The sequence below is a fragment of the Cetorhinus maximus genome, chromosome 19 (genome assembly GCF_964194155.1).
Source record: "Cetorhinus maximus chromosome 19, sCetMax3.hap1.1, whole genome shotgun sequence".
NCBI classification, from domain to species: Eukaryota; Metazoa; Chordata; class Chondrichthyes; order Lamniformes; family Cetorhinidae; genus Cetorhinus; species Cetorhinus maximus.
In genome coordinates, this window is record NC_135897.1 from 29,453,729 (window position 1) to 29,477,218 (window position 23,490).

General features: G+C 47.6%; 1 protein-coding gene across 2 annotated transcripts in view; it reads right to left on the reverse strand.

The window, feature by feature from the left end:
- The window catches only part of LOC144693709 (opsin-3-like), a 96,667-nt gene that overhangs the window by 13,692 nt on the left and 59,485 nt on the right, over positions 1-23,490 (reverse strand). The window contains exon 4 of one of the 2 annotated variants that reach the window (XM_078563634.1): positions 21,597-21,884. The exons of the other annotated variant lie outside the window; for it this stretch is intronic. Coding sequence (XP_078419760.1) covers positions 21,819-21,884 — 66 coding nt within the window. The 3' untranslated portion in view covers positions 21,597-21,818. Of the gene's footprint in view, positions 1-21,596; positions 21,885-23,490 lie in introns of those variants that run through there. 2 annotated transcript variants of the gene reach the window in all.

A 23,490-nucleotide genomic window follows, 5' to 3' on the forward strand; every position in this document is an offset into this window, starting at 1 on the left:
TAAAAACTTGCTGCTTCGACCAAGCTTTCAGTCACCTGTCCCAATATATCTTTATCAGGCTCAATGTCAAATTGTGTTTGATAACATTCTTGTGAAGCACCATGGAACTACATTAAAGGTGCTATAAAAATCTGAGTTGTTGTTGTATTCAGCTTCCCATAGAATCACATCTCAAAATGCACCTGCACCCAAAAACAAAGACGTTTGATTGAATGTTTACTCACAAAACTTTTCAGATTGGTTATGACCGCGTTTTTACTGTGAGAACTGGCTAAAGAAAACTGAACCATGACAACTTAAACATGCAAATTATGATGTGAGTTTGGACAATAGCCAATATAACACCTTTGTTCAAGAAGGGAGAGGAGGATAAACTAAATATACATCATTAATGCTAATCATGGACAAACTCATGGGGGTAAAAGTTCAACTTTAACTCTTCAATCTTGCACTCATAAAATGAATGTTAAGCCCATGAAATTTGTGTGGTTTTCTGTCACACCTGCAAGTGGGAGGATGCCATATTGGGTTGGGGAATTTTTAGTCGTCCAAAGCCCTCGCCTGACATGCGCATGAGGCTCTTTAAATATGCAAATTGGGGTCCTAGGACATGAATATTGAATGAACTCTAAATGAAACCTAATTTAATTAGAAGACAAGAGTATTTTGTGTAATTTATGTGTAATAACCATCATCTAATCAGCCCAAGAAAGTAAAAATCCTCGTGATTCAATCCAATACATTCCTGTTTCATTTGATGATTGATTTCCAGTTAATTCAGATTCTATAACTAATTAGCATTTCATAAGCCTCTGTATTGAAAATGCACACTGCTCTTAACTGACAATGGATTTTGTCATTTATATAAAAAGAACTCTGCAGTTACGTTTTATCCAGGAACACTTAGGTTAATGCTTTTCAATTATTCATGAGGGTGAGATTCTGGATAAGCAGATGGCGATGATGGTCAAGGAGGGAAATATGGTGAGGATAGTGAGATAGTGCCAGAGATTTTGTACATCCACCTGAACAGATACATAGGGTTTCAGTGGAATGTCTGATCGGAAAAACGGCAGATTTGATGATAATGCAGTTCTCCTTCAGCACTGCACTGAAGTGCCACGTTAGATTATGTGATCTAGCTGTGGAGGAAGATTTAGGGGGAAATTTTAACCAATAAAATATTGGGTTGAATCGAGTGGGCTATTAAAGTCTGAGAAATTTGAATCCTGACCCAAACCCACCTCCAATCCACCAATTTCCAGCTTTAACTGAGGCCAGAAGGTGGGCAGGCAGCCAATCCAAAGGCACTGTAACTTTAATTATGATAGTGAGAAAGCGAACCTCATTGTCATTCAGGCTTTTGACTTTAACTGCTGTCGGCCAGGTTTCATGAACACTAGGAAACTCAGCAGCTTTATTGAAGTGAGAACTTGGTGGCTTCAGGAGCTGAGTGTCATTTAACCACTGGATCCAGCTGCCTGCTTGAGGAGTTTCCATGGTTGGGCTCCACATCCCCACATCCCAACAGCATTCCCAACAAAACCTCCCAAGCCACCACCAGGCCCCAATCTCCCAGCCTCCTGAAGCCTTCGATCCCACCCCAAGGCTTATGGTCATCATCCCACATCCCCAGGTCTTCAATTCCCCCCCTCCCCTCATAAACTCCAATCCCAGTTTGCAATTTGTAATTTTCTCCCCACCCTCCCACGGCTTGCAATTCACTTCCAAGGTCTCGAGTGCACCCCCCTCACTCCGCCCCCAAAAGGCATCCAATACCCCCTCGTGATCAACGGCTTACCTGCCCTCCTTCCTTGCCAATTGACCTCCCTCCCTTCTCCAGCAATCAAATGCTTCCGCCAATTGACCCTCCTCCTTAACCTGCCACTGATCGCCTCCTTGATCGACTCCTTCCTCTTCCCCCGATCGCACCCCTCCTCTCTACCTCTGATTGACTACTCTCTCCCCACCAAACCTTACTCGGTCAAACCTCTTCCACCAGTAGACCTGCCGATCACCCCCACCCCCCGCCCTTGATTGACCCCAACTCCCCAGCCGGCTCCCTCCTCCTCCAGTCTCCCAGGGTTGAATCCCTACCGTCTGATTAAACCCCACCTCCTTTTTCTCCAAAAATATACTTTACTCATAAAATTTATACAAGTACATAATATGACAGTTCAAAGTTGGCTTAATATAAAATGCAAGTGATATCATTTTCTTTCAATACAGTATGTGGCACTCTGAGGTGCCTCACTTTACTTGCAATTAGTTTATAACTCCACACAAATTATGGATTACCATGACTTTCCAAACAACCTGTTCCCTGCAGATCAGATAAAGTTAAACTCTCCTATTAAACCCAGCGTAAGAGGTGGGAATGTTGCTGTGTCAAATTGACAGGAAGGACATAAACAGAATGCAGACTTATTTTGCACCAAGTGTTCCTGCTTTCTTATTTGCTAATAATTGTTTCCATTTAGGTGCTGTTGGGGTCTGAGCCAGAAAGGATTAAATGAAGCTTATCTTCTGTAAGTATTCCAGAGCTCATTAAGTAGGAACTCAGGTCAGAGTTAGGACTATAATACTACAGGACAAACTCTCTGATCCATTTAAGCAATTCGAACAAAATTATCCACAGCATTTTTTGTTCGGTTAATTGGAGTCGGGACATGACTTTTGATGATTCATAACACTCAGAAAAGTAATGTAATTAAACAGGTCTTTCACAGCCCGCTGTGCTTAATGCAATTGCAATAAAAACCAGTTAAGAATACATTTTCCTGATTAAAACGGGGTTAATCTGATCATATTGTCCCCTTCAAAGTGCATTGCCCCTTTCCTATTTATTTCACAATGGAGTTTTATATGGAATGAGGCTGATGATTTTCAGTTCAGGCGCATCACAGGTAATAATCAGCAGCAAAGGTTGGGGGCAACTGGATTGCTTTTTAATGTCAGAAATAAGTATGAAACTTTTCACTGTATAGCTGTCAGAAAGTTCACTCTTTCTGGCTTCATTGCATTAACTCTCCCTGAAGCTGTCAATGCAGCACAGGTTTACACTGAGCCCTTGCTCCCATCTAATTATATGATCACAGTCTGACATCGAAGGAAGGGAACTGCTTCAGGTGACATCAGAACTTATTCCTCAAGAGAGTGAAGGGACAGAGAGGACACTTTTAATTTCTTTCACCTGCTGTTCACGGGACACTAAAAGCCTCGAAACAAAGTAGTAGTGATCCCAAAATATGTCACAGGTAACATTTTGGAAAAATCTTACCAATTTGAATACACAATTTGGGATCTAGGATCCTGATTGCCACCTTAGGGAGCCATGCACATTTTGATGAGTTCCCTAGGCGATTGAATCGAACAGGCCCAGCAAAGATACATTTAAAATAATTTTTGTTGGGAGCAGAGGCCCTCACCGTTGTACTTTCCTGGCTGATGGCCAGTGGGTTTTAATATTGGCCCGCTTCAATCTGGAAAGAGCAATCAGGCGCAGAACTTTCTGCCTGTCGGGTGGGCGGTGCGGGAGCAGGCGCAGACCCGATCACCGCCCACAATCGGGTCCATGCCGCCATTTTATGTGGGAGGGCCAATTAAGGCCCACCCAGCGTGAAACACGGCTCCCGAGGACAGCAGGAGTGGACGGGCAGCGGTGGGACTGCAATAACTGCCGGGACCAATGGCAACCCGGCGGCCTGTGTTAAATAGCTCCTGCAGCCAAGGCTGTGAAACACGGCTAGTGGAAGGGATCCCCAGAGCACTGCTGGTGAGCAGGCCAGGCAGGAGGCTAGGGCAGGGGGGCACTGTACCCCTCGTTCTTCTGATAATTGCCTTGCTGCCCTCCTCAAGTCTGAGTGTAGTGACTGTATTAAATCATTGACGGTATGTGTCCTTCGCTGGGTGGGCCAGCAGATATTGACCATGCCGAGGTCACCGTGAGAGGGTGGTGAAGAGATGGGTTCTGCACCCGCAGCATGTGTTATACTGAGACCCACATGACTGGTTTGGGGGCAACCTGGAGGAGCTGTACCTAGGCGCAGTGCTGGAACTCCAGGACATGTCCAAGTCAGGGTGATGACATGCTGGGAGGGGAGCTTCAAGGTGGCGTTGGCACCAATCGATCTGCTGCCCTCTGTGCTCCACGTACTTGCGCCTCCTTGCTATGGAAGGATATACTATGTGGTGCCAAATGTGATGTAGGCAGCATGTGTCCAAGGGGGAGGGTGTGGGGAACAGGCCTAGCATCGTTGTGTGAGTGTTCGGCAGCAGCGGGGTGAGAAGGCACTGGAGCCCTGCAATGTCCCACCCTGGTTGGGGTGGGCCGTCTGCAAAGAGAATCCAGGTACAAGTAGCACTAATCAATGCTCTTCTCTCCTTTTCAGGGGAAGAATGCACATAATGCCGCTGAGCGGGTGAGGACTGGCGGCGGGCCGGCCCAGTTGGCGATTCTCAGCCATTTCGAGCAGGAGGTCCTAGATCTGGAGATGCGCCATGCACCCAGGTCCACCAGTGTCGGTGAGGCTGGGGTGCCAAGGGCAGGTGTGTGTGCCCAGCAGTGAGGTCAGCATTGTTCTCCCAACAGCCATGGCAGTGCTGAATGTTCTGTGATTGAAGTTTGCAACATGGCTTGACCATTGCTTATGGAAGGATGAGCAGATAATTATCCGGGGGACAGGGATGCACATTGTCATTGTCTCCATGTTAACTGATCCAATGTCCTTGTTCTTCCTTTCAGCATCAGAGGAGCAGGGCCAGGAGGAGAAGCAGCAGGGGCCCCTCTTACACCTGAGGGCCCTGAAGTCTTGGACTCACCAGCGACACACCATCTCTGCCAGGCAGGCACCAGCGCAGATACTAGCACCTTGGTGGGAATTAGAGCATCGGCTAGTGTCCCGGGGCACAGCTATTAGGGCACTTTACAGTTGCTGGAGGAGCTAGCAAAGACAGAGAGCGCCCATGGCGCCAGCAGTCGGAGGACTGCAGGGGACCAGGCACATGCTCAGCTGATGGCTGATGATGTGCCTCTGGAGTCGTCCACGACACAGCAAACGCAGGAAATGTGGCTGGGTGTGCAGGAGTATCTAATGGAGATACATGAGGCTATGCTTGGCTTGGTGTCCATGGTGGAGGAGTCTACGTGGACCATTGCTGATGCAATGAGCCTCATGGTCAAGCGCCATGCGTCCTCCATGGAGAGAGTGGCGACTCTCATGGAGAGCCTCCTCCAGGAGACCAATCAGGGCTTCTTGGGGATGCGCTCTGACCAGCATGCCCTCACATTGGCATTGACCTCAGCTGGTCAGTGCCAGTGTGGGAGATAGTCTGGGCACCAAGTTTCCCAGCTCGGTGCCCATCCATCCACGGTGAGCAGGGAGTTCCGAAGTGACCTCATGTCGGCGCAGCAGCTGCCTGTCGTCTCCTCGGGTTCCTCTGAGGGCACTTCAGATGAGGGCGGCAGCTCCTCTGCCACTCTGCCAGTGACCGTTGCATCCAGTGAGGCAGCGACGACTGGGGAGATGCCAGCTGTGGAACTGACAGCTCCCTCCCAGGCGGGGCCAGCACAGGCTCCACGGGCCAGAGGACGGCCGCCAAGGTCATCGAGGCCAACAGGACAGCAGAGTGAGCAGGCTGTCTCAGATGCCAGTGCCAGTGAGGGGGCAGCACCTAGACGTAGCACCTGAAAACGTAAACATAAAGCACCTTAGGCACACCACGGGTTTATCACTGGTGTTTTTGTGTTGCCCCGCAATGAGGACTTTATGAGTTGGTGCGATGTTTAACACCTTTGTCATTTTGTTTTCTTAAGCTCCTTTTGTTATAATATTAAATTCAGACATGTCACCATGGCTGAGGGTGCCTCTTTTCTTCTGCAGGTGCATGGTTACCAATAATGTTATGTGTGATTTGTGGGACATTCAGCTTAATTAACAAGGCCCTTAGTTAATGTTCCTATCCAGGCAGATTTTGCACTCAGGTATCGAGTATGAAGCCTGCAGTCCAGGCTTGTCCTGGAGGTCCATATGTGGTGTGCTAGCTGAAGGTTCATTCGATTAAAGCCTCCTGCCTCCCTGGAGTATGCCCGGGTCAGCATCTACCCCCTCAGCATTCCCCTGTGGATGCTCATCCTCGGACTCACTGCTGGACTCATCATGTGCAGCTGCAGCCACTGCATCGACACCTTCATCGTCCACAGCATTCTCCCTTTCCAATGCAAGATTGTGGAGAGTGCAGCGTGAAACCACTATCAGTGACACACGATCTGGGGGGTACTGGAGTGCGCCCCCTGAGTGGTCCAGGTATCAGAAGCGCATTTTGAGAAGACCGATTGTTCTCTCCACCACAGCCCTTGTGGAGGCGTGACTCCTATTGTACCGCTGCTCAGCCTCTGTTCTCGGATAGCGGAGAGGCGTCATAAGCCACCTTCTGAGGAGATAGGCCTTGTCACCCAGCAGCCATCCATCAAGCCGGGTTGGAGCACTGAAGAGCCCCGGCACCTGGGATTGTCTGAGGATGTAGGCATCATGGGAGCTACCTGGGTACCTTGCACAGACTTGTAGAATCTGCATCCTGTGATCACACACTATCTGCACGTTCATGGAGTGGAAGCCCTTCCTGTTGACGAAGGCACCGGGCTCACCTGCTAGTGCCTTGATGGCCACATGTGTACAGTCTATAGCACCCTGGATGCGGGGGAAGCCAGCAATGGCCGCAAAGACTCTGGCTCACTGTGTCTGGCTTGCCTGGTCCCAATGGTAGTGGATGAAGTTCAATGTATGACTGAACAGAGCGTCTGTAATCTGCTTGGCACAAGTGTGGACAGCTGATTGGGAGACACTGCAAAGATCACCCACCGAGCCCTCAAAGGAGCTAGAGGCATAGAAACTGAGGGCAGCTGTGACCTTTAGAGCCACTGGCATGGGGTGTCCACCCACACGGTTCACGGAGATCTCAGGCTCAATCATCTGACAGATATAGTTGACTGTCTCCCTTGAGAGATGGAGCCTCCTTTGGCACTACATTTCAGACATATTGAGGTAGCTGCTTCGCCTCCTGTACACCCTGGCAGCAGGATAGTGGCGTCTTCTGCGGTCCCTTCCGCCTTGGACAACCTCTTGGCCCTGTGTCACTTGTGCCTGCGCCTGTCCTCCCAAAGGTCACTCCCCTGGAGGCTGAATGTGCACTCCTGGCCTTCTCCCCCTTCTAGCCCTCCCTTCCTCCTCAGAGGAGGTGCCTCCAGTGGAGAGTTCAACTCCCATTCCTAGGCTAAGGGAAGGCTTCCTGAAACCTGCAGGCCCAAGAAAGATTCCTCACTGCAGAATGCTGACCTGAAGATTGTGAGTCCAGTCCAAGCGGCTGGTATGCATTTTGAAGTATTGCAGCTCACACAGGCAAGTATCAGTAACTTTGAAAAATCAATATTGGACAGAACACACTCGCGACCTCACTGAGCCCTCTTATCCCGCCCGTGGATGAGGTTTATACAAATATGTCATATTCGGCTGCCCATTGCGCCCGTGCGCTGATCCGAAGATCGCATGGACGCCAAAAAATCGCCATCAGTTGGCGCCTCAAGGGCCTTAAGTGGCCTGTTAATTAATGGCAGGTGTGCATCGGATATCATCATGCGCCCGCCCAACCAAATATCGCGATGGCGCGCGGTGACATCGGGACGCTCGCCCAACATCGCCGCGCCTCATTTTACACATCGGCGTGCGGGTCCCGCCCCCTCACGCCAATGAGAAAATTCTGCCCCAGGACACCTATTTGCTGCATAAATGAGGTTATGGGCTCAAAATCCTATCCATCTCCTTGCTGTAGGTACAGGCAACTGACTATCTGTTTAATGGTTTAACAATCAAATAATCCCTTTAATGCTTCAGAAGCAATCTTCTTAGAGTCAACTTTTCTTCTATGTATTAGATTTGACAAAAGTAAGTTTTGTAAAGAGGAGCACAATTATGATGCAAAGTGGTAATGTATATGTTGTAGTGAACTGAGATTCCCGGTTGTAACTTTAATCTATCTTGGGAAGGCCAGCTTGAAACATCTGCTTAGTTTTACTCAAATCACCAGGCAATTGTGTGGTTAGCCTCATGAAAAGACTTGTGATTCAACATAGTCATGACAGCATGAACCACATGATGAATAAGATAGTTTCAATATGTTTTCGGCTCTGTAATAAACTATAATTTTTAAGCTTCTTGAATAATGCATTCTTGGATGTCAGGAGAAAACAGAAAAGACAGTCAGGCTATTATTTCCCAAGAGGAGATTGGAAAGGAGCTGTAGAGCATGACCTTGGTGAAGGCAATGCTTCACAGAGACTCATATCTGGGACCAGGCCTGAGTACATACTCAACAGCTTGTTCAAAATAGCAAGGGAGATAAATAAGGTTAACAGTCTCTAACCTGGATTCATGTAACCTTCGGGCATATGAATGTCATCTGTCCTGGACTCTACTGTCAGTGGCCTTCTATTCTATTCTATTAAGAGATACGGGAAGTGCCCTGTATGGGTTAATGCCTGGCAATCATCAAGCTAATTTCCTATTGTAAAGATCAGCCCAAAACTGTGCTTTTAGGTAGAGAAATAATGCAACTAAGACATGAGGACCATGCAATTCTGCTCCATAGCGCTCGGTGTTCAGTGCTGTGGGTGTGGTTTTGTCACTAAAAAGACAATTCGTGGCTTCTGTGCACACTTCTGGTGCTGGCCGCACCAATCACCATTTTGGTGAGAGCATTGGAACGCGTGCAATGAGAGTCCATCGGAAGTATGCAGAGTGGACAGATCATGATGTCAATCAGTGTGTAATGCAGATTTGATGCAGGCACTGCCATTTTGGAGTTCAACACATCAGCTAATTCTTTCTTTTAAAAAGGCACAGCTGAATAAGTGTTCAGCAGCAGGAAGGACCCCCAGCCAAAGCGATTTAAAACAGTCATCAACCACTTTTGGGTGAATAGCTGGTGATTTCTATTGGCTCTTACTGTGATTGTAGAAGTGTTGGTTAGTTTTCGGAGCTCTTTAAAGTTGTTAGAGCCTACGGGGAATTCAAGGATTCCGTACAAAACATTTGCTTCCTGACACAGGTGCAATAGTTTGCATGATCCTTAGACCACTGCATTTCAGGGAGGTTGAGCAGAGGCAAAACAGAGCATGAAAAACTCATGAAAGTGGGAGTAGGAGGGTGAGCAGACACTCAGCAGCAGGCTTTATCCACCCTGGGCATTCAGGAAGCAGTTCTCCCACGTGGCGTGACGTGTTTGGAGGTGGGGAGGACATTTAATCGGACCATCTACTATGGTATAAGGGGACTCACTGAGGGTCTGTATTCCAGGAGAGCTGAATACACTTTATTGTTTCTCACCAGAGAGAAGCAGGCAGCTTTGTGAGGTTGCAGCCTTCCCATAGTGCAGCGTATCATTGACTGCAATCACATCACTTTGCAGGTGTGGCATATCAAATCTGAGATGTATTGCAACTGAGAGGAATTCAACTCCCTCAACAACCAGCTAGCGTGTGGCCATGCTCAATGTAGCATGCGGGTCAATGCTTGCTATGCTGGTAGCAGCAATGGTGCCTTTATTCCGAGGTAGTCCACTGTGCCAGCTGCATTCGACCCACCACGACAAACCAGGAGGCAGCTGGTTTGCTGGAAACTAATGGCCAACGACTCTGGTGCATAGCTCAGACACAAACGGGCAGCATGCGTACAAAGAAAGCCATCCTGCCACATGAAATGTAATTAAGCCGATCATTGCAGTACTTTAAGTAACGCGTCTGCTGCCTGGAGTGCTCTGGACGAGCGCTGCAGTGCCAGATTTGTGGTGGTCTGCTGCATGCTGCACAACCTTGCTAACATGAGGGCACCTTACCACCAGCTATAAGGTGAATAGCTGAGGAAGAGGAAGAGCAAGAGAAGGAGGCAGCAACCAACAAAGCCCCTATCTGGCTGGGATGCCTGTGATCCACTCATCTGACTGCAGTCCCTGTAAGTGCAACCCCAATTCCCCATTCAGCATGGACCCACACTTTATCTTTCGTCTGTCATTGAACAGCTTAGCTACAATAGAAAAATTAAAGCCAACACAACATTAACATTCTATTCCAAATTCATAAACCAAATCATGCTGTTTTGCACATAAATGTCAACTAATCACCTTTATTCATTCCTTAAGCCCCTGTCTTCCTTGTGCTTCTCCCTGTCCTAGTGTTACCCCATGGGTACAGCATGACTGGTGGAAGGCTGCTGATTTTCAGGAGGTGGGGCGGGCGGTGGGGGGAGGTGGACAGACTGTGGATGGATTTGCAGGATGACGACCTTGAGCATCTCTTCAGACTGCACCATCTGAGCAGTGAGGTTGTGAGGGGATGGTGGGTGGGGGAGGGGTTTGGTGATGAGCAACATGAGCTGAGAGGCGGCATTAAAGGTACTGACGGAGAGGCAGTGGTGCAGCAGGGTGAAAGCTGCCATCCTAAGAAGAACAGCAGGCTCATGCTTCATGAAGCCACTGGAACTCCCTCGGGTGGTCTCCTGGCAATCCCAGTAATCTGGGAGAAGAAAGGTCGCTGGAATGCTACGAAACCTTGCAAATCCCTTTGAACACTGGTATCCACAGTCATGCAGGCAGCAGTCTGAGATTGTGTGCCAGGAAGTTGAGCTTACATGCTAGCAGTTTGAACTTCCACTTGGAGCATCCAAACATTGGGCGGCTTCCGCTTGTGCTGCAATGGAAGCTGAGACATTGCCATCCGATGCTGCATTGTGGTTAGGATGACAAGTATGCTAATGAAGTTGGTCACCACTGCCATGCTGAAAATGACGGGCTACAGCTCTGTGCAAGGCCTTGGGCAAAGTTGGTGCCCGACTCCTCCAGGCTCCTTGGCATTGACTGCTGGCTTTCTGCCAGGCCTGCTATTGCAACAAGCATTTCATTGTGCTTACCCATCAACCCTCTCCAGTAGGCTGCCCATTGAAATCCTTACCTGAGTCCTTTGCAGTAGCATTCATGTGCAACCTCGGCCTCTAGCAAGTTGGTACCAGTGCTACCATTGTTCCCTGTGACTTAGGTAACTTGTGCCCAGTGCCTTACCTCTTGCAGATCTGGCCTCTAAGCTATCCTCTAAAGTACCTGCAGGGTCAGTGTCTGAGCCAAATGTGAGAGCAAGTGATATGTGCTTCTTCTTCATCACTGCCTTGCTGCTCTTCCAGTTCTTGCTCCTGCGCCATGCCTGGCAAATTTGCAGTTCTTGTTACCTGAAAGGAGAAATGTGCAAGGCTGATAAGGGAAGAGGGGAAAATAAGACATGCATACAGAACAATCGGCAGCCTCTAAATCCCAAATGATTGTGGGATGAAGGACAAGTGGGATTTGAGAAGGATGATTGGGTATCAGGATATAGTCACCTTCAACTGGCTCAGCGATGGCCACTCCAATGATGGTGGAAACTGTCTCCTCCATTAGGGTAAGGACATGCAGCTGTCACCATCCCCCATTGGTTTGACGCTGCCGCCACCTCGTCCTGCAAGAGGGAGGAAAGTGTGCCAGTGAGTGTGGAGCAATGTGTCTGGGTGATGTAGCAGTAATGATTGAATAGCTAGCAATGTGTGCAAGCTGAGAGGCTTGCAACAGTGATAAGTGTGTGAGAGTGAGGTGAAGCTGTGCATGTTAGATAAGAATCCTGTTTGATAGACCTGTTTGGTCAGTGAATAATAGGGGCATGATGCATTGAGCAGTGTCTGAGGTTATTAGTGCCGTTGGTGTGATGTGAGATTTGAAAATGAATTCACTGATCTTGGCCATTCATGTGAGATTGCTGAACTTCTTGTGGCACCGGATCCAGATCCTCTCAGCCCTGTAGAGCCATAATTCAGTTCCTCTTACTTATACTTTATCCTCCAACAGTTCCAGCTCTGACCAGAACGTACTTGCCCTTTAAGAGATGCAGGCTGCTGTTAAGTGGTGCTAGCGCTGGGCAAGCTAAGACCCCCACTGAAGCGTGAAGCCAGACAGCAGCGTGTGTAGTGCTGGCTGCCTGAAAATATCATGCAAATCAGCAGGCAGCACAGTTTCTGCGCACTGCCTGCATTGAAAGCAAGGAGCAAGCCTTAATTAGCTATTATGATACCCATACCTGTTTTCAGGCCCTGTTCCGATTCACGAACAACAGCTTAGAACAACTGTGCTGATGTCAGAATACATGTCTACCCTGAGCACCACCCGGATGAGCTGTATCTTTGTTGCTCAGCATGAATCATGGTTTTGTGTATTGGACCCGACTCTGTTCTTGTTTAAAATTAATTATTCAGCTGATGCCAATCTGTTTATGTCAGACTTTTATAGATCTTACTACAAGGAGGCACAAAAGTGTTCTGGGGGTATTTACATGCAATAATCCGTGTTTCCTGATTCCCACGGATTCCATATCATTAAACTTTAAGCCGCCCCATTTTTGTGATCTCCCTAAGAGAACTTTACATTTTGCTCTAAAAGTAGAACTTTCTGTTGGAGGCGGGCGGGTTCCACAGTATGTTTCCCACTGCTCGGAATGGCGGGAGATCATGCCTGATTTAGCGCTTGGAAGCTCATTAATTATATACAGGCAAGTATCTCTTCGAATCGCCTGGCCCACTGTTACCGGATGGTGTTGAAGGTCCGGGCACCATATTGTAGCGCTACCTGAGCACACACATTTCACTCTCTCCAGCCCACCTGTTTTCAGGAGACGTGGTGACCAGAGAAAGAAGGCAGCAAGCCACAAGTAGAAGGCTGCACCCAGCTTCTGCTCCGATGCCCTCAAGGCATTTATAAGAGGAGTGCACATAGGGATGTGCTTTATCCCAGGTACAGCTCCAGAAAGCACACCAGCCTCACCTCTTCGGCCTTGGAGGCCATCTCAGAGGATATCACTGTGGCTAGCCACCATGCCCGCAATGTGATCCAGTGCAGGGAGAGGATGAATGATCTCATCTGCTAAGCCAAGGTAGATCAACCTTCAACTGCCTCCAATATTAAACAGTCATCATGGCATCATGTACTCAAAAGGCTAATCTCTTCAGGGATCTCACACATCTCACCACCGATTGCCTCACTGAAACTTTCACATCACCACCATCTCATTAATCAAACTGCTCATACGCCATCCTCAGCCCCTTCTGGGGAGGGCTCACCACACACAGGAACATGTCTGTTCCCCAACCCCTGCTCCCTCCATTCTCATCACATTCCTTTCTTACGTCATCATCCAGGGCAAGCATGCCCACAACAGATGGGAAAGATCCCAGAGCAGGGGAGGGAAGGCTGATGTAGTTCCCGTCACGCAGTTTGAGGAAGATACCGCCGAGCTCGCCGGGGAGGACAGGGATCAATCCTGTGGGGAAGGGGAGATCGGATTGCCCCAGCAACCAAGTATGGATGACACCTCCACAAGTTCATCACATCCTGACATTCACGGTGGGTGACATGCAATCTTGTAATTCACCTGCTCTTCTCTCTCTTATAGGAACCAGCAGACCGAGGCCCATAAGAATAGCCAACATAAAGCCCCAGATCTCAGGCCATGTCAGATGAGGAACCTGTGGAAGACCCGTCACAATGCTCACCCACGTCCTCCACCAGTGCAGCCACACACACCTCGGTGGGACATAGCTCTAGATTAGGCTCGGGCTCACCTACTGGAGAACACCTCACTGACACGTCCCTGCAGCAGTCGGAGGCAGGGGCAGCCCAGGTCTTCGCACTCGGAGGGCTGCTGGAGACCAGGGACCCGCTGAGTCTGAGTCAGATGATGAGCCTCTGCAAGTGGCTGCCAACATAATGCTGGAGATGCACCGACAGGTGGAGGAACATCGGGCAGAGATTCGGCAGCCACTAGAGCGAACAATGGAGGAGTCTATCTGCGTTCTGCCTGATGTTGTGGTTCCGACTTGCGAGCACCTCAAGGTCAACATGGGAAGGTGGGGAGCCACTGTGGAGATATTGGTCCAGCAGGTTTTGCCAGATTGCACTCGGCCTTTGTCTCCAGGGCCACACACATTGGTGGGCACCTTCAATGACTCCACCATACCTAGAAGAGAAGAGGATGAGACACCTTGACCTCCTTCCAGGTGCCCCTTCCCCTCAAGAAATCAGAGAGGGGCCCTTGGACACCCACAGGGGGGATGAGCGTTAGCCGGACACCTGGGGCCTCCACTCAGGAAACTGCAAGGATATCCAGCTGCTCAGAATCCCCTCTACCTGTGACCCTATCTACTCCAGCTGCTCAGGCCGAGGAGGGTGCATCTGTCTCTGAGCACGAGACCCTTATCAGGGCTGGGCCCTCCAGGCTTCAGGCCTCCAGAGGAAATTTGCCAAGGTCATCTGCTGCGGATGTCAGGGCTGCACCCAGGCACAGTGATAGGGTTAGGAAAATTAAGAAACATCAACATCACTTTTGGGTCACTGGTGCGCAACCACTATAAAAATATTGCACTTTTGTTAATACTTTTGATGTTTATGTGAATGGCTTGGTCAACTGAAAGCATTGTGATTATCTACATTTTGAGGTTTAGTCATGTCCTCCTGTCAGTGATAGTCTCCCTGTGTGAGATTCACATTCCTATGATGTCAACCTCATTGAATATAGTTTCTGCACCCTTGTGTGATGTGTTAAAATATTTATTGGAAGTGTGTAATTAATGCGCTTGTAACCCTTTTTCCTCACAACACACCATTGGGTGAGGGCAGCTCAGCAGCCTTGAAGGATTAGTGGCAGTTGTATCTCCTCAGTGATAATTTTTTTTTTCATTCACGGGATGTGGGCTTCACTGGCTGGCCCAGCATTTATTGCCCATCCCTAGCTGCCCTTGAGAAGGTGGTGGAGAGCTGCCTCTTGAACCGCTGCAGTGCATGTGGTGTAGGTACATCCACAGTGCTGTTAGGGAGGGAGTTCCAGGATTTTGACCCAGTGACAGTGAAGGAACGGCGATATATTTCCAAATCAGGATGGTGACTGACTTGGAGGGAAACCTCCAGGTGGTGGTGCTCCCATCTATCTGCTGCCCTTGTCCTTCTACATGGTAGTGGTCGTGGGTTTAGAAGGTGCTGCATAAGGAGCCTTGGTGAGATCCTGCAGTGCATCTTGTAGATGGTTCACACTGCTGCTACTGTGCATCGGTGGTGGAGGAAGTGAATGTTTGTGGATGCGGAAACAAGCAAGCGGACTGCTTTGTCCTGGATGGTGTCCAGCTTCTTCAGTGTTGTGGGAGCTGCACTCATCCAGGCAAGTGGGGAATATTCCATCAGACTCCTGACTTGTGCCTTGTAGATGGTGGACAGGCTTTAGGGAGTCAGGAGGTGAGTTACTCATCGCAGGATTCCTAGCCTCTGGCCTGCTCTTGTAGCCATAGTATTGTAATGGCTAGTCCAGTTCAGTTTCTGGTCAACGGTAACCCCCAGAATGTTGATAGTGGGGGATTCAGTGATGATAATGCCATTGAATATCAAGGAGCAATGGTTGGATTCTCTCTTGTTGGAGATGGTCATTGCCTGACACTTGTGTGGTGCGAATGTTACTTGCCGCTTGTCAGCCCAAGTCTGGATATTGTCCAGGTCTTGCTGCATTTGGGCATGGACTGCTTCAGTATCTAAGCAGTCATGAATGGTGCTGAACATTGTGCAATCATCGGCGAACATCCCCACTTCTGATGGAAGGAAAGTCATTGATGAAGTAGCTGAAGATGGTTAGGCCTAGGACACTACTCTTGCAGTGATGTCCTGGAGCTGAGATGACTGACCTCCATCAACCGTAACCTTCTCCCTTTGTGCTAGGTATAGCTCCAACCATCGGCGAGTTTTCTGACTGATTCCCATTGACTCCAGTTTTGCTAGGGCTCCTTGATGCCACACTCGGTCAAATACTGCCTTGATATCAAGGGCAGTCACTCTCCCCACACCTCAGGAGTTCAGTTCTTTTGTCCATGTTTGAACCAAGGCTGTATTGAGGCCAGGAGCTGAGTGACCCTGGCAGAATCCAAAATCGGCGTCAGTGAGCAGTTTATTGCTAAGCAATGCTGCTTGATAGCACTATTGATGACCCCTTCCATTGCTTTACTAATGATCCCGAGTGGACTGATGGGGTGGTAATTGGCCATGTTGGATTTGTTCTGCTTTTTGTGTACAGGACATACCTGACAATTTTCCACATAGCTGGATAGATGCCAGTGTTGTAGCTGTACTGGAACAGCTTGGCTAGGGGTGCAGCAAGTTCTGGAGCACAAGTCTTCAGTACTATTGCCAGAATATTGTCAGGGTCCATATCCTTTTCAGTATCCAGTGCCTTCAGCTGTTTTTTGATATCACATGGAGTGAATTGAATTGGCTGAAGTCTGGCATCTGTGATACTGGGGATCTCCGGAGGAGGGCGAGATGGATCATCCCCTCGGCACTTCTGGCTGAAGATTGTTGCAAATGCTTTAGCCTTATCTTTTGCACTGCTGCTGGGCTCTTCCATCATTGAGGATGGGGATGTTTGTGGAGCCTCCTCCTCCAGTGAATTGTTTAATTGTCCACCACTATTCACGACTGGATGTGGCAGGACTGCAGAGCTTAGATCTGATCAGTTGATTGTGGGATCGCTTAGCCCTGTCTATCACTTGCTGCTTATGCTGTTTGCCATACAAGTACTCCTGCTTCACCAGGTTGACACCTCATTTTTAGCTATGCCTGGTGCTGCTTCTGGCATGCCCTCCTGCACTCTTCATTGAAACAGGGTTGATTCCCTGGCTTGATGGTAATGGTAGAATGGGGGATATGCCGGGTCATGAGGTTACAGATTGTGTTTGATGGCCCACAGCGCCTCATGGACGCTCAGTCTTGAGTTGCTAGATCTGTTCGAAATGTATTCCATTTAGCATGGTGGTAGTGCCACACAACATGATGGAGGGGATGCTCAATGTAAAGCCGGGACTTCGTCTCCACAAGGACTGTGTGGCGGCCACTCCTACCAATGCTGTCATGGACAGATGTATCTGTGGCAGGCAGGTTGGTAAGGATGAGGTCAAGTATCTTTTCCCCTCTTGTTGGTTCCCTCACCACCTGCTGCAGACCCAGTCTTTTAGGGCTCGGCCAGCTTGGTCAGTGGTGCTATCGAGCCACTCTTGGTGGTGGATGGAGAACCCAGAGTACATTTTGTGTCCTTGCCACCTTCAGTGCTTCCTCCAAGTGGTGTTCAACATGGAGGAGCACTGATTCATCAGCTGAGGGAGGGCGGTCTGTGGTCATCAGCAGGAGGTTTCCTTGCCCATGTTTGACCTGATGCCATGAGACTTCCTGGGGTCCAGAGCTGATGTTGAGGACTCCCAGGACAACTCCCTCCCGACTGTATACCACTGTGCCGCCACCTCTGCCGGGTCTGTCCTGCCGGTGTTAACCTAATGGAGGTCTTTAAATTATGAAAGGTTTTAAAAGAGTAGATGCAGAGAAAATGTTTCCACTTGTGGGGAAGGGAAAAACTAAAGATCTTCAATGTAAGATAGTCACCAAGGGGTCAAGAAGAGAATTCAGGAAAACCTCTTTACTCAGAGAGTAATGAGAATGTGGAATTCTCTACCATAGGAAGTAGTTGTGGTGAATAGTGTGGTTGCATTTACGGGGAAGTTGACAAGCATTTGAGGGAGAAGAGAATAGAGGGTTATGCTGATAACTGAATGAGGAAGTATCGGAGGAGGCTTGAGTGGAACATAAACACGAGCATGGACTGGTTCGGTCAAATGGTCTGTTTCTATACATCATATTAGAAGTACGGCTATGGAACTGTATTAATCTGCTTAATAGCATATTACTGGTCACAAGCTTCCCTTGCCCATTTTGTTCATCCAAGCTTTGGTTTAGCATTCCAATTGCCTTATCAGTGAGGATCTGAGTTTATCCGTGTGCTTCTGTATTTGTTACTGTGACTGTTCAATTCCAAATTCTCATTACTCTCCGAGTAAAGAGGTTTTCCTGAATTCTCTATTTGACTGCTTGGTGACTATCTTATATTGAAGCCCTCTAGTTTTTCTCTTCCCCACAAGTGGAAACATTTTCTCTGCATCTTCTCTTTTAAAACCTTTCATAATATAAAGACCTCCGCTAGGTCACTAGTCAGCCTTTTCTTTTCAAGGCAGAAGAGACCCAACCTATAACTGCGTACATGCCAAATGTCTTTACTTTACATGGGCAGCCAGCATTTTGGGTGCAATACCTACTTGTCTGGGTGTTCTTTAGATAAACATCATTGTGGATTTAAACTTTCAAGCTATTTAAAAGTTATACCATCAGTCAGTAGAGCTCAGTTGTAATGTGCATGCTCCATCAATGCCGGCTCCCACAGCAGAATTACTGGGTAAAACTAAAGGAGTAAATGTGAACATATTCATCACTAGTCAAGTTAAAGTCCACCAGTTGTTGATTTTCAGAATCAGTGGGTAAATGTTTAATAAGGCTACTGCTGTATAGCCTTACATTCAAATACAAACATTTATGAGTGTTACTGCACTGTGGAAAGATGAATTGGAATGTGCACCTTAGATGTAACATGATTAGGAACTTTCCAAGTATTACACTGTATATAATATAAGTTTCAAAAGCAAAATCATAGGCCTTGAATTGTGTCAAGAGATACCAGTAGGAGCACAAGTTTGTCTTGAAATTCCTCTCTTTCTGCTAGTTTAGTGGAGGTATGAAACAATATTTTAAACAGGTTAATTCTTGAATGTAATGGAATTTCAGACAAGCATGTTGAATTTTTGCATCGTGTGATTTCAGGGCCATGGTTCCTAAGGGTTATAATTGGACCTGAGACGTCCATTTATATTGGACCTTATCACATCGCTTGAACATTTAGAATATTTCATGTACAATGATCTATTTATGAAATGGAATGACTGTTTTTGTACAGTAAATAATTAGCAGCCATTTTGCAGACAGCAAGATCCCAGCAATATTAAGGAATGGCTAGTTAATTTCTTTTCATGGCATTGGCTGAGAGTGAAATGTGGGTCAGGAAAATAGTGTCATGGGATCTAAAGGACAGATGATTTTTGGTTGAACATCTCATCGAAAGAATTATACCGCTGTTAACTCATGTTAACATTGGCAGAAAGAGAGAAAGTGGGATCAGGGATTCAATTGAACTCTGACCACATCAGAAGCTTTGGTAAGCTATATAATTCATTGCATGTGATTAAACGTGATATGATTAAAATGAAGAATTCACTCATGTGAATAAAATGTTATTTGCAATCCATAACAAATGATTATATTGTCGGTAATTAAGCTGTGACTAAATCAATATTTCCTAGCGATGTGAACCATGCAGTATGATTAAAAACAAAACAGGAATTTGAATGAAAGTTTACCTCATGAAAACTTCTGATAGAGTCCTGCCAAACCCCTACCTAACCCACCAGCAACTGAGCAATATCTCTTCTGCTAAGAGTGATATAACAAGCCATGTGTAGGGGAAAAAATTCCCAGGAAACATGGGTCAACTTGAAGCATCAAGGGCAGCCTAAACCTGAGTTGGTTATTTACCAGCAGTAGTGTGTGCAGAATGCAGAAAATTGCAATACATTGGTTGATATGCATTTGAAATGCCCTAAAGTACAGGGTTATGGACTAAGAGCTGGAAAGTGAGAATAGACTGGATGGCTCTTTGTCAGCAGGCACCAAAATGATGGGTCAAATTGTCTTCTTCTCAGCCATAAATGCTTGCATGTTTCAAATCCCAATGGAAGGAATTGGGTGTCATAAAGTTGTTTTGAAGTTGATGTAGCTCCATTAGTTTCATATTTAAAATATCTTTATCTTTCCTTTCTGCTTCATAGGCAGAATTGTACTAAGCTCCAAAATACTACAAAAAGAATCAGTGTCACGATCCTGGAGACCCCTGAGAAAGAAATGGCATATTTTCCTCTTATGCATTCCTGAATTAATTAAAACGAATGACCCAAAAAATCCTGGGCTGAGGATATAGAATTTCCTGATGTGCGGGACTGCCAAAGTAGAAAAGGGTGGAAAATGATCTGTTGAATATGGAGGATTATATATCCTAGGATATTTCTTGTTCCAGTCCTACTCGGGGGCTCCCTCTCCCTCAACCCTTGTTCTGGTATATTGATGACTGTATGGGAGCCGTGTTCTGTTCTCGCCCCGAATTGGAAAATTTAATCAACTTTGCTTCCAATTTCCACCCTTCTTTCAGTTTCACGTGGTGCATCCCCAACACATGCCTTCCCTTCCTCGAATTCTCTGTCATCATTTCTGGTGATAGACTATCAAATAATATTGTTTATAAGCTCACTGACTCCCACAGCTACACTGACTACACTTCCTCACACCCTACAACCTATAAGGACGCCATTCCATTATCTCAGTTCCTCTGTCTCTGTTGCATCTGCTCTGATGAAGCAACCTTCCACAACAGCGCTTCTGAGATGTCTTCCTTTTTCCTCAACCAAGGATTCCCTCTGTACAGTGGTTGGCAGGGCCTTTGATAGTGTTTGCCACATTTCCTGCTTTTCTGCTCTCACCCCTTCCCCACCCTCCCAGAACCACGATAGGAACACTTATCCTTACCTTCCACCCCACCAGCCTTCATAGTCAATGAATCATTTTCCACCATCAATGTGATGTCACCACAAAATACATCTTCCCTTCCACTCCCCTTTCAGCATTCCAAAGGGACTGTTCCCTTTGTAATACCCTGGTTCACTCCTCAGTCACCCCAACACCCCACAGCACCTTTCCATGCAAATGCAGGAGATGTAACAGCTAGCCATTTACCTTCTCTTTCCTCACCGTCCAAGGCCCAGAAACTCCTTCAGGTAAAGCAGCAATTTTCGTGTCTTCTTTCAATCTAGTCTACTGTATTCACTGCTCACAAAGTGATCTCCTCTACATTGGGGAGACCAAATGCAGATTGGGTGACTACTATGCAGAACACCTCCATTCTGTCCGCAAGCATGATCCCAACCTTCTGATGTCCTTTCATTTTAATTGTCCACCTTGCTCTCATGCTGACACCTCTGTCCTTGGCCTGCTGCACTGTTCCAGTGAGGTTCAACATAAGCTTCAGGTCAAGCACCTCATCTTTCAATTGGGCACTTTACAGCTTGCTGGATTCAACATTGAGTTCAACAATGTCAGAATGTAAACTTTGTCTTCCATTTTGTTTCCTTTTCTCTGCTTGTTTCATTTTCTTTTCACTTTCAGCCAGCTGCATACCTGTTCCAGGCACATCTTTTGTTTCTTTGTATTTTCTTTCTTGTTCCATCACCATTCCCTTTGGCCCTGGAAGACTAAGGGTGGGATTTTCCAGCCCCCACCACGGGGTATGCAGTGGACCAGCCAAAAGACCACCGACTTTTGGCGGGACCAGGCAATCCCGGTGGCAAGTGGGGCTGGAAAATCCCGCCCTAACTCTCCTGTCATTCAATCTCTCCTAACTTTCACCCTATCGCAAACTTTCCTTGTGTGCTTGTCCCACCCACCCCTTGCTCAAAACTCATCTCTAACTTTTCCCAGCTCTGAAGAAAGATCACAGACCTGAAACGTTAACTCTGTTTCTGCTGCTTAACCTGCCGAGGTTTTTTCCCCCAGGATTTTCTGTTTTTATTCCAAGAAATCATTGCAGTATAACAGACAGATTCATAGGGAGTATTTTTGACTTCTACAGAGTTTATAGAGGATAATGAAAATTAAAGTGAGAGATGTAAAATGGTCTGCCAATTTGTTTGTAAAGCTTTGTCCTTCAATGTGATCTTTTGCTGTCCTGCAGAATCATTTCAGGCAATCTTTGCATGATTGATGTGATCCATGGTAAGCAACAAAATACTGAAGATGTTAGAAATCTAAAATAAAACAGACAATGATGAAAATGCTCAGATGGTCAGAGCAAACAGACACAATTTGAGTGTGCAAACTCTTTGTGGGAACAGGAAGGTGAACAGCATTTTAAAATGGCCAGGGACAATCGGACAGAAGAAGAAAAACATATGCACAGGAAAACAAATAGAATGACCTGTAAACTGCTTGAACGAAAAAATAGGTGAAGAAATGGCAAAAGTGATATTTGCATGAGAAAATTGGAGGAAATAGGAGAGAAATCAAAGAAATGAAATGAACATGTGACACAGGACAGAATTTTACGGTCCCTCAATGGTGAATTTGCAGGCAGAGGAGGAGCCTGTAAAATTCCCTGGTTCCCTACCCACCCACCCTTGACCTGTCTGAAATTTTACGGTGGGGTTGGGGGGGAGGGTGGTAAGGCCTAAGGCAACCCGCCCGCCCTCACCCCAATTGAGACTCTCAATTGGCCAATTAATAGCCACTAAAAGGCCGCTTCACACCCGGCCACAATCTTGAAACCAGCAGGAGGAGCTCAGGGATGGTGGGGGGAGGCCCAACAGGTTACCCTGCTTGAGCCCCAGGCATGAAAAGTGGGAGCACCTCCCTCACAGACATTCTTTCTCAATATTGGTCCTCCCCACCCCAAGGTCTGCCTCCCCCTGGTGCTCCCTCCTCCGGCGGACTTTCCAGCCCAACTCTCCCAGCCCCCTCACCTCCCCATGTCACTGGAGCCTCCTCTACAGTCCCTGTTGCAGGACCCCTTGTACTTATCTGGTCCTGGGGCTAGCTGTAGTCCCAGCTGTGGCAACCACTCCCGGTGGCACTGCAGGGAATACAAGCTGCTGACCAAGCAGACTAGCCAGCGGTTCTCTGATGCAACGCTTCCTTTCGAATGAGGGGCAGAAGTCCCGTCTCCTTCCTGACTCCCTGCGATTCAGTCAGAAGTGGGAAAGGTCAAGGAGAGATTCCCCCACCCCCTGCCACCAGAGGCCAATTGAGGCCCTTAAGTGGCCAATTAAGAGTCACTTAAGGGCCTCATCCATCCAACACTGGCATTCTACTGATAGCCAAGGGGTGGGGGTGCAGTGGGGGGTAGAGGGGGGGGTGCCCTACACTATGTGGGGAGGCCAACCAGAAAAAACCAGGGGGATGGCTTCCTGATTGAGCAGAGGCTCTCCCGACTGTAATTCCCCTTCCCAGCCCTCAGCAATGACCGTCCTAACCCCCAATCCACCTTACTAGGGCCTGCTTGACTGACCCCCAGCAAGCTCAACTCACTTGCCTGGATTCCAGGGGCCTCCTCCATGGTAGCTAATCCTTGCCGGCTGCAGTACCAGCACTGGCCGCCACTCCTGGTGGCGCTGTTACAATTGAAGAGCTATCAGGGCAGTAGGATCCTCACTTTTAAAGGGAGGGAAGCCCAAACCAGGCTGTTAATTACTGATGGACATAGAATTGCACTGGGAGTCCCAGAAACTGCTGCAGCAGGATTGCCCCCAGCTTTCTGGCATGCTGTCAGTGTCATTGGCCCTGCCATTAAATTAAACCCCAAGAGTGAAGCCTACCTTCCAACAGTGCTCTGACAAGGGATCTCCTCACTCCACCTCC